The 12,500-nt window shown below is 43.3% G+C and overlaps 1 protein-coding gene across 3 annotated transcripts in view; it reads right to left on the bottom strand.

Annotated features, from left to right (window-relative positions):
• Positions 1 to 12,500, bottom strand: part of gpm6ab (glycoprotein M6Ab) — a 55,243-nt gene that overhangs the window by 33,652 nt on the left and 9,091 nt on the right. For 2 of the 3 annotated variants that reach the window (XM_062520671.1, XM_062520687.1), the window contains exon 1: positions 756 to 960. The exons of the other annotated variant lie outside the window; for it this stretch is intronic. In XM_062520671.1, the coding sequence (XP_062376655.1) occupies positions 756 to 792 (37 nt within the window). In that variant the 5' untranslated portion in view covers positions 793 to 960. Of the gene's footprint in view, positions 1 to 755; positions 961 to 12,500 lie in introns of those variants that run through there. 3 annotated transcript variants of the gene reach the window in all.

Raw genomic sequence — 12,500 nt, 5'->3', positions numbered from 1 at the left:
GGTTCAGCTTTTTAAATCACATGAATGGCAACCCCTCCACAAAACAAACGCCTGTTAAAGGGACAAAGGGCTGAAGAGTCATGCTGATCAGATTTGCGCTGGAGATAGCTTTGTAATGGCACTGCTGTAACCATAACCGGGCAGATGGGGAGAGACAACTAGAGAGAGAGAGAGAGAGAGAGAGAGAGAGAGAGAGAGAGAGAGAGAGGGAGAGAGAGAGAGAGATAATCAGAGATGGAGAAAGAGAGAGAGAGAGCAAATTTGTACCAATCCTCCTGTTTCCAGTGACCCATCAAGACAAGCATGAAAGCACAGCAGCGATGAATGGCAAAGACAACCCCCCCCCCCCCCCCAACACGGTCCGCTCTCCCCATGCCCCCCCTGGACCAGCGAGTCCTGCCCCGCTCGACAACACCAGCGCTCCATTTAAAACAGCATGTCATCAACTATTCAACATGCACTCTCCCATATAGACTCAACAGCTCACAAACAAACAATGAAAAAAAAAGCAAAAAATTAAAAAATTATAAATAAAAAACGAAAATAAAAACCAACTAAATAAATTGTAATCTTTAAATAGGCTACATATGATCACTTGTTTTTTTTCTGTTAAAAAAAACGAACAGGTCTCTTGCGCTCCGGTGGCACAGAACACAGTAGCCATGCATGCAAGTGAATGTGGACCAAAGGACACAATGGATCAAAGTGGTGCGGTGCTCTCTAATAAAAGAGGGTCCGGCTCTCGTCCACAATACCTTTCTGTGACTGTCCTTCCTCCATGTTCTCCTCCATTATGTCTTGACTTGCTTGCTGCTGTGCTCCCTGCTCACTTTAACAAAGCCCTCCGTTAAGACGGTTAAACCTCCGTGTGGCTGAGCGAGAGGAGAGGGTGTGTGTCAGAGTGCGCGCGTGTGTGTCAGCGTGTGTGTGAGTGAATGAGTGTGTGTGCGTGTGGCTGAGTGTGCATGCGCTGATTTCTGTTTCCTGAAAGCTGGCGCGCTGTGGACCGGTGACTTGAGGGAAGTCCTCCTCGCTCTGTTTTGCTCCCTATCTCTCTCTCTCTCTCTCTCTCTCTCTCTCTCTCTCTCTCTCTCTCTCTCTATTTCTGCGTCTCTGCCACTCAGCTCTGTCTCACGGACAGAACCCCCCTCTCTCTCTTTAACCCCCCCTCTCTCCCTCTCTCCCTCTCTCTCTCTCTCTCTCTCTCTCTCTCAGTCCTGTCAGCCGAGGCTCTGTGCGTTCCCACTGATCTATCTGAAACCGCTCGTCCGTGAAGATTAGCGAGCTCCTCTCAATTGTTGCCCATCGCAGGAGAAAGCACAACCGGCAACAATACAGGGACGCGTGTGAGAGCTCTAGCACAATCACACACACACACACACACACAGACACACAGACACACACACACACACACACACACACACACACACACACACACACACACACACACAGACACACACACACACACACACACACACACACACACACACACACACACACACACACACACACACACACACACACACACACACACACAGTCCCCTCCTTACACTGTTTCTGTGCCCTGAGGGAGTCAGGGCAATTAGTGCTCTGTTCACAATGATGGCTGTCAGGGAAGACAGAGCAGGAGGGGCAGCAGGGGGAGAGGGTGTGATTGCTGTGCTAGTGCACCCAGAGCAGGGCAGGCCAGGTGTTGGGGCATGGAGAGAGATACAAACACTCTCTGCTGAAGAGAGCCTACTGCACTCTGAGTCTGAACAGATGGAAGGGGTGGGACCCACTGGACCCCCTTACCCAAGTCACCCCCCCCTCCCCCCCCACACACACACACACAGAGACACACACACACACACACACACACACACACACACACACACATACACACACACACACACACACACACAGAGACACACACACACACACACACACACACACACACACACACACACACACACACACACAGGGGCTTTTTTTTCCATCTCACTGTGAAATTAAATTAAGGTTTGACCATTGATTGGCAGGTCCCTCACCTCACTGGTGCGAGAGAAATGGGTATGGTGAAGTCAGTCGAGGGGTGGGCCTCTCCTAGATATCACTTACCGATAATTAGTGATTAGTTATAGTTACTAGTGACTTGTTTCAAAGGGGATTGAATTACTTTACCAATTACTGTATAACCAAAGTAAATAGTTACTAAAGAAAGTAGCTTTTGAGTCACTTTTATGTCTGCTTTTAAAATGTCAATATGAACAGTACTGAAGAGTCACACACACACAATAAACCTAATTTTAAGACCTATCTATTGTAGTTTCCTAGATGTGCAAGTAACTCAAGTCGTCCTACTGTATTGCAGGCTATTGATGTAGGTTTATAAAATAAAGTCTGCATTTTCCTCACAAGTTAAACATGCTGTTTGGCTGTGCCAAGGCTACTGTATATATGTATGCCTATTGGTGCTGTGTTGTGGCTATGTTGTCGGAATGTGAAAATTAATAGACGAAGCGCAGAGCGATGAACATCAATGCGCCTTTCCTGTAGTGGAGGTCACGAGATGGAGACTAATGGGAAAAGGCATTTAAGATGTCCATTTAAATTGTAGCCTAATGCACTCTATCGAGTTTTGAATCTGAAATAGAATGTGAGAAGACATTAACTGTAAAGAATGCATCTGCAACACGGAACACAATCGCGAGAAACACTGCTAAGGTCGGACAACGTTAGATCAGAAGCAGCAAATTTGCATCTGTCTTTTTGTCTACAGTCATTCATACACAAGTAACAAACTCATTCAAATTTCAGTATTGGTACCTGATTTACAAAATTACTTTGTTACACGCTTGTTACCACTACAAGTGGTGGAATTACAGTAACGCGTTGAAACATGTTTCTTCCAACAATGGTCATCATGGATGGCAGTGTTTCAGTGAAGAAGATAACTGCACCTGGCAGCCAATACAGTCCCTGAAGGTGAAGGGTGTTATTTTGAGTGTGTGTGTGTGTGTGTGTGTGTGTGTGTGTGTGTGTGTGTGTGTGTGTGTGTGTGTTTGTGTCACTTGTTGATGTATCTAGAAGCAGATGTTTGGAGGCAGATGATGGGTGAAAGAGTCAATGTCTGAAAAATATGATGGGACAGTGAGTTAGACAGCAATATAATTCAATTGTGTGTGTGTCTGTGTGAGTGTGTGTGTGTGTGTGTGTGTGTGTGTGTGTGTGTGTGTGTGTGCGTGTGTGTGTGTGTGTGTGTGTGTGTGTGTGAGTGTGTGTGTGTGAGAGAGAGAGAGAAAAAAAGAGAAAGAGAGAAAGTACATGAGAAAAGAGGCTGTGAGATGACACTGTGAGATACCCAGAGATGGAGAGACATACTGGTTAACTGTACCATGTCTGTGTTCACAACCAAGCATGACGTGAAACACTGAAAAATGGCTTCCGCAAGACTGTGTGATTGAGTGTGTGAGAGAGGGATACCGTACTGTATACGTGTATGTGCTGTGAGTGTGCCAGAGATAATATCTCATAGAAGACAGGGACGGCACTGATGGAGACCTAGCAACAGAGCAGCCCAGAGAGGTATACGCAGCTGAGACAACATGATTGGATACAGTCAGACGGATACATTAACTATGCAACGCAAGCAGGGAGGAGGCAGGGGAGAAGAAGAAGAAGAGGAAGCAGAAGATGAAGAAGAAGAAAAAGAAGAAAAGAAGGAGGAAAGACAAGGCTCCACTCACACTAGACGTGACAGTGGACGGGATGAAAGGGGCACCAGCCTCATCACGCCTCTGGAGCAGCATTCAGCAGTACAGGCTGCAAAAGCACTGAAGAGTCTTGAAAAGGGGTACTAAGGTTTCCACTGAAGGAGTCCTTTGATCATATCAACTTGGCCCATATGATGAAATGGATATGGTGATTTACCTTCAAATGAAACATTTGAAGACAACTAAATGAAACCTAGTTCAGGCCAAAAGAGATTGAATCTGATCATGTCCATTCCTCTGCTGTAGCTTCTGCTATAGATATCAGCAAAACAGAACCTGTGCAGCTGCATTTACCATTCAGAGAAGTTTTGAACAGGGGTATCTCACACTGCAGTTATTTTTTTGCGCATTCAACAAACTGATATGACACAGTGTAATCCATATAGTCAAAAGACAGAGATATAGATATCTACAGTATACTGTACATATTGTCATGTCAGTAAACATTGATGAAATGCTGACAGTCTAGTGAACTGCTGTGCGGTCCTGCAGGTGAAAAAGCAATCTGAAACAAATACTGTAGGTCCAACAGACTAGTTGCAATGATCACTGAATTGTGGGTAAAATTAGGTAAAGTTCATTTTCACTTCCCAAATAAAAGCCAAGCGAGAATGGGCCTTATTACGTGAACCTTGGACAAACATGGATGCATGACGAGGTAAAACAATGCTGCCCAAAGTGACAAATGCAAATGATGCAACAGAGGAGCAGAACCATGTGTGTAACTCCAAAGTTGCTCTTATGATCGGAAGATAAACACCAAAGAAGTGGGCTGATGGTAGCCTCGCGAGCCATCCACGTACTTCCGGCCAAGGATTGCCTCCACTACGAGTCTGGCCGTGCTCCTCTGTGGAGCATTCTGCTCGGTAGAATTGTAACAGAACGCCCCCCCTCCAGAAAGCAGCCAATAAACGAAGAGACGGGTTGGTGGGGGCGAAAGGGGGAGGGCGCTCGTGACGATGACGTTAAACGCCTGCGCTATGTTGTTATGAGTAACTATCACCGATTGGGTGAGAGCTGTCCAATCAATTCAAACCAGAACTGGGCGTTACTTCCCGCTTCCTGCAAGCGCTTCAGAGCAAAGAAATTCCAGACCATAATACGAAATGAAATGGTAGTATTATGGGATGGTTAGGACCAGGCTAGGCTGATGGCGCACAAAACGAAAACAATTGCTCGAGTTGCTGCAGCCAACAGCTAAAGCAGCAAGGCAGCTGCAGTACAGTGCTACACGCTGGGGGCATGAACATGGGGGCTCACAAACATGCCCCCAGAGTGTAACGCTGTAGCTGAATTTCTCCTTTAAGCAGGGTAAACGCTCTTTTTTCTTTTCACACACCTACAATGTGGTACCTCATTACATGTTCTAGACTTCTAAAGGAAGTATGTGGAAATCTGTAGGATTCGAGGTACATGGCATTGACCTGAATAATATTCAATACACCAGCACATGTACTGTAGTAGGCTACAGGGTAGTATTACCCATTGCAGGTCATGATTTCAGTACAGCAAATTCTACTGTCTTACACTGCCGGAAAGCCATCAAAATGTTCTGACATGTCAGATTTCCAATCCAGTCAGTCAGAAGCTGAAACACTGATTCTTACATCTACGAATTGCCTGTGGTGAGTCTGCTCACACTACCGATTAGACAGGAATTTCGCCCTACTCTAAAGGAACATTTTAAACCTGACTGAATCGGGGCTAAAATCAGCCCAAAATCATGGCTTTAAGATGTTGCACAAGAATTATACTTGATTGGAGAAGTGACAGAAACCCACAAAAATGACTTATGGCAGTTGTTTCCTGATTAATTACTAATGGCACCTGCTGATACACAAATTGGATGTGAGTTAGAGAGGTGAAATCCGTGCGTCGTGTTCCAAGACATTCATCTGTGGGCACTGGCCCATGGTGCTCTGGATGCAGTGGCTATCGATCCACACTGCTGCACCCTGGCAAGCCCTCTCTCCCCAGAACCCAGATGCAATAGCTCAGGCAACCATATTAAATGGTGCTCTTTCTTTTTTCTCACTACTTAATATATGTCCAGTCAAAGATCCATCTGCCAGGGTTTCAGTTACACAGAAAATAGTGGCTGTGGCTTTTCATTTCGTGAAATACAAAACTTCGCTGGTTCCAGAGATATGGAGTCCTTGGAGGGGGATCAAGTCTGACGTAAGCAAACACTCAAGTAGTCTTGCATTTATTAAGGAGGGAAACAAAAGTAATAGCGCTACCATGACAACCCGCTACTTCCCTGCTGATTGGTCGAGGGGTCAGAGGGTGTCAGTGCTGTCCTGCTAATGGTGCTGCCAGGTCTAAATAGCGTAAATCCAATGCAAATAGAACACTCTACAGCTAGTGCCTGTAAACATTCAATCAAATACTCAGCAGAGCACATCATTATATTGCAAGCATCCAATCAAATACTCATCCCAGCACGTCATTATACTGCAAGCATCCAATCAAATACTCAGCCCAGCACGTCATTATACTGCAAGCATCCAATCAAATACTCAGCCTGAGCCCAACACATCATTATATTGTTTACAACCAGCACCTGTAAGCATTCAATCAAATACTCAGCCCAACACACATCATTATATTATTTGCTCTAGTACGTCTGTTGTAGTTTGGTTGAATTGTAAGTCACAGATGGTTTATTAGGATCTCCTTAAGGGAAAATATAATGCTAAAATATTAAAATGAAGATTTTAACATAATGTACTTACTGGTATGTTGCCCAGTCACTCATTATGCATTTAAAAATCTAGTAGTAGATTAAAGAAACGGTAACACTTTATTTGAAGGGGTCTACATAAGGGTGTCATGTAACCGTCATAAGAATGACATGACACATGTCATGCACATTAATGACACATTATTGACGTTTATGACTGTTGTCATAATGTGTCATTCGGTTTTTGTTATGTCAAGTTGACATTGTTTGGGCGTCATCATTATGACAACTTGACATTAGGCAAGATGACATTATCTGACGGCGTCTTTGTCATGACAACTTGACATTAGGCAAGAAAATGTAATCCGTTTACAATATTGTCATGACAACTTGACATATAATTGTATTTGGCCTGACTTATTTTCTAGTTTTTTTAAGTGATGAGCCTGAACAATTGGCTGTCATGACACCATTATGAATTGGTCATGAATACTTTTCTTGACCTCAACTACAGTGGTACAGTTTTGATTTGTCATTAAGCTGTCACAAAGAACTATTACTGACCAAAATAGTTTTCTGACAGTGTCATGAATACTTACCTTTGACCTCAAGTACAGTGAACCATCTGAGATGTTTCCTGAACATGTCATGAAGTGTCATTACACTGTCATGTAGGTTTCATTTCTGTACATTTTACATTTCTGGAACATTGAGTCTAATTTCAAGTAGGCTATAATAACAACAAACACCATACTCAAGTCATGACTTCAAAGAGTTTATTTCAGCAATGAATTTTGCAAAACATATACATTGTAGTGCCTCGTTGCCATGGGTAGCTATCCTGAGTTCTTTAAAAACACCCTTAGCTTAGTGATCCCACAATTATATGCAAATTCTATTTACTCTTATTTACACATTCATCACACATGCATTACACTCAATCTTCAATAGTTTTCAATATAGGCTAACTTTCAGTTTCAGGTATCAAATGTAATACAACCAACATCCAAGCACAACATGGTTTTCTCTTTAATTAAAATAAAATACCAAACCCTATACTATGGCCGGCAGTTATTAAGTAAATAAATAAAAAAAAATAGTAGGCTATACCCAACCAGTTGTCAGAGTTCGTGTGGCAGGCCTGTAACGTTGCTAGTGTGCGTTGAAGCCTAAAACCAAAACGGCTCTTTCACGCCACTCCAGCAGCGCAACAAAGAAAACTCAGCGTGTAGTATGCATAGACTGTAAAAAATAGTAGTATGTAATGGATGGACCAGATGGACAGACGTCTTCAGCGAGGCTCGTGGAGGTTCCGAGGATAAGTGGCCATGCAGGCTATCTCACGCAAAGTCAGTGGCATCGTGCTAGCAGCTATCTAGGTCTTGCTGACTAGCTGAAGGCTTTATACTTGTGGGAAATTCTCGTCTCGAAGGTTTCACTTCCAACATAACTTCACCGTCTTGCAGTAATGTTTAAGTCAGCGTTTTACCCACTAAACACAAAGGCTATATTTGTGTTAGGCTGCAGTAAACCTTTCCCGCTCAGCAGTCGTTCTCTCTTCTTCTCCCTGGTGTTGTTTCTTATTTCCTGATTACCCTTGACCTCTAGCTCAATTCTCATTGGCTCAAATAATACAACTGTAACATAAACTACACATTTCTATCCTTTTCACTTTTAGAATCAAAACATAATATCTTGACAACATTTCAGTAACTAGGAAATTATAAACAAAATATATTAATCTAAAGCAATGCATAACCATGAAATTGAATAAACATGACTTGCGTGCACAAGAGTCAACGTTTCCAGTAGGCTAGAGATGAATATATATTTGTTTACAATTTCCTAGTAACTGAAATGTTATTTCAATTAAAGTGAAAACCATTGTTTGCTTGGATGTTGGTTGTATTACATTTGATACCTGAAACTGAAAGTTAGCCTATTGAAAACTATTGAAGATTGAGTGTAATGCATGTGTGATGAATGTGTAAATAAGAGTAAATAGAATTTGCATATAATTGTGGGATCACTAAGCTAAGTGGTTGTATTTCACATAGAGGTGATGAATGAACACTCGGATTAATTTGTTTATTTAATATTTTAAAGAACTCAGGATAGCTACCCATGGCAACGAGGCGCTACAATGTATTATGGTTTTGCAAGATTCATTGCTGAAATAAACTCTTTGAAGTCATAACTTGAGTATGTTTGTTGTTATTATACTTGAAATTAGACTCAATGTTCAAGAAATGTAAAATGTACATGAAAACCTACATGACAGTGTAATGACACTTCATGACATGTTCAGGAAACATCTCAGATGGTTCACTGTACTTGAGGTCAAAGGTAAGGTAGGCTATTCATGACACTGTCAGAAAACTATTTTGGTCAGTAATAGTTCTTTGTGACAGCTTAATGACAAATCAAAACTGTACCACTGTAGTTGAGGTCAAGAAAAGTATTCATGACCAATTCATAGTGGTGTCATGACAGCCAATTATTCAGGCTCATCACTTAAAAAACCTAGAAAATAAGTCAGGCCAAACACAGTTATATGTCAAGTTGTCATGACAATATTGTAAACGGATTACATTTTCTTGCCTAAAGTCAAGTTGTCATGACAAAGATGCCGTCAAATAATGTCATCTTGCCTAATGTCAAGTTGTCATAATGATGACGCCCAAACGATGTCAACTTGACATAACAAAAACCGAATGACACATTATGACAACAGTCATAAACGTCAATAATGTGTCATTAATGTGCATGACATGTGTCATGTCATTCTTATGACGGTTACATGACACCCTTATGTAGACCCCTTCAAATAAAGTGTTACCAAAGAAACAATACCAACATGTAGTCTAAACTATGCACATGAATACATGAATATGGACACACACACACACACACACACACACACACACACACACACACACACACACAGGCTGGCATGTGATTATAAACTAATGATCAGCTCATTCTGCATTATTTAAGAGTCTTCCTAGATAATTTATCTGCTGACACAATTCTCCTTTTTAAATGAGGGCAGACTGAAGTGCACATATGCAGTGTTATTCAAAAAAGGCCTACTGTACACTACACACTGGACACTCGGATGCTTATTAAAATACAGACCTTTATCTGAAATTGGATGATGGTCGTCAGAAGGAGATAACCCTGCTTGCCTTGTTATCGCAAAATTGCTTTCAACACTGCAGCCAATACTGTGAATCAAACAGATGGTGTGCACAGACATGTGTTTGTTTGTTTCTCTCTGTGTGTGTGTGTGTGTGTGTGTGTGTGTGTGTGTGTGTGTGTTCAAGTGACAGAGCAGAGAGAGAGAGAGAGAGAGAGCAAGAGCATAAAAATGTTGAAGGGGAAATAGGAAATGTGTTCTACTATCTCAGGTGAAACTCTTAACCTCTATACAACATATACAGGTATTCTTTAGCAAGTGGTAAAAAGGTGGGCTTATTTGATTGTATCTCTGTGCTTTGATCACACTGCAATAATACCGTATAAATACATGACTAATCGTGCAGTCAGAGCACCATCAACAGATAGCAGCCTGTTACGTCTGACTTCTCGTGTGATGTGAGATGCATTGCTTTGGAAATGTGAGCACCGAAAGCCCCCTCTGTCAAACCCCATGTCCTCTCAGTACTCACACACACACACACACACACACACACACACACACACACACACACACTCCAACAGGGTCGCGCGTGCATCCGAGAACCACGCCTCCCTCCCCGTGCACAACGCCGAGGGGCGAAGGAGAACCACAAACCCCCCACGGACGACTCCTGCGCCGGGAACGAGCAGCCAGTGCCAGGGTGCGTGGCGCTCAGAGGGGCAGTGAAGTGACAGAACTAGGCCTGCACATGTATTATAGAGAGGGCAGAGTACAACGCACACACTCACCGCCTCAAGCCTCCCCTCTACAGACCACCCGCCCAGGGAGGGCAGAGCTTCTCGTTCAGTCACTCAACTCGCTCGCTGTGTTTATTCACCATTCATCCCTCTCATTGATGATAGGCTATAGGGACGCTAGAGTGAGAGGTGCTGTTGTGTGGACTGCATGAAAGTGTGCTGTTTGTTTGATCAACACGCTACAGAGTGTCCATTTATTTTGCCAGTGGACTTTTTTTTGCCATAACTTGGCTGACAGAGATCTGTTCATTCAGTGCCCGGTGGATGTCACTGCAGATAAAAGATGTCAGCTGCCCTCGCAGGAAATGGAAATGCAAAGGCCGTTTCCCATGGCGACAGAACTCTAGCATAACAGCATCCATGCTGACAGTTCTAAAAGAAAATATGAGCCTTGAATCTGATTCAGTCTTCCCTGGATATGTGTTAAGAGAAAGACCTGCTGCTAAACTTAACCCTCTCTTCATCTCCATCTGTCTGTCTCACTTTACTTCTTCATCTTTACCAGCCATAGAACTGACCGCTCCTCAATTCTATCAGGTAAAGTACATACAGCAAATACTCAGATTTTGTTGAAATGTGTGTGGGTTTTTTTGTTCAAGAATCATATTATTAAAGTATTAAATACAGAACCATAAACTACAACATGTTAAAGCTACAGTTTACCACTATATAGAGTGTACAATACAGTATAGAGTGGTAACGGCATATTGTATTTGTCTGTACCTAGCGATCACCCTTCTCCTTTCTTCCACCCAGCCCCACCCATGTTCAACATCATCACCTCCAACTGATATACCATGCTCCATTTTCGGCCTCTATTAGCTGCTCAGAGGCCCACTAAGAAACAGACTAGAATATATCTGGAATGCAGCCTGTGCTGTTCAATGAGCCTCTGAAGACACACACAGACACACACAGGCACAGGCATATACGCGCATGCACACACACTCACACTCACACTCACACAGACACACACACAGACGCACACACAGACACACACACACACACACACACAGGCACAGGCACACACACTCACACTCACACACAGGCACATGCATGCACGCACACACACAGGCACAGACACACATACAGTACACACACACACACACACACACACACACACACACACACACACACATAGCACACACATACATAAATACGTACATACTAATACACACACACACACACACATATACATACATACACACATACTGTATACATACACATACAGTAAATACTGTACATACATGCATACACACACAGAGACATACATTAAATCAGGACCCCATTAATAATCCACTGGGACCCAGTGGATGCTGAAGCTATGCTCGAGCTACCTGAAGGCAGCGGATGCTGTCTCCTCTCACTCTCAGTTGTGGACACTAATCCCAACCTTGGCTCCCCACAAAGAGGTGAGAACGCTCCCTCTGACGCCGCGCCGTCACTGTCTGGTTCTGCCGATTACAGGCCTTGGGCAGCGACGCGCGGCGCACAAATGGCTGTTGCCACGTTAATACAGATTAGCATTCATGCAGCCCCGTGTCTCTGGGCCTCGCTGGCTCCCCTCCTTCCCTTTGTGACTGCACAGAGGATGAAAAGCTTTATCGGTGACGATGCTGTCGCTAATTCCCAGTTTATCAGTTAATTCTTGCTTCATCTGCGTCGCGAACTCTGATGTACGAGCCATAAGCTGTCAAGGATCCACGAGACAAGACGTATTAAGGCACTGAAGAGGTCTGTCACAGCACTGTTACTGTATTTTCTCTCTTTGTCTTGTGTTGTTTTGTTTTGTCAGCAGATTCTTTTTTAGACAGGCACAAGCAAGACACAGCCTCTGGATATGTATAATGGCTCCTCTTCGTTTTTGGAATGTGGTGGGAGTGTAATGAGGTAATTGTGCGGAGGAAAAGCCCCACTGCAGTGGGGATCAGGACACAGCCAAGGGCTCATTCTCACTTCAGACAAGGCTTCAGCAGTGAATGACTCACGTCCGCGCCACTAACAACCCTTGAGCCTCCACTAGTAGTGCACGGACATAAAAAATAAAATAAAAAAACAAGCCCTCAGTTCAGCTCCAAACAAGCACAAAGCCACCCATTTGAAAAAAGCAATGTGCGTAAACT

This window comes from Sardina pilchardus, chromosome 2 (genome assembly GCF_963854185.1).
Source record: "Sardina pilchardus chromosome 2, fSarPil1.1, whole genome shotgun sequence".
Taxonomy (NCBI): domain Eukaryota; kingdom Metazoa; phylum Chordata; class Actinopteri; order Clupeiformes; family Clupeidae; genus Sardina; species Sardina pilchardus.
The sequence above is the reverse complement of the archived record's forward strand: the minus strand, read 5'-3'. Positions and strand labels throughout refer to the sequence as shown.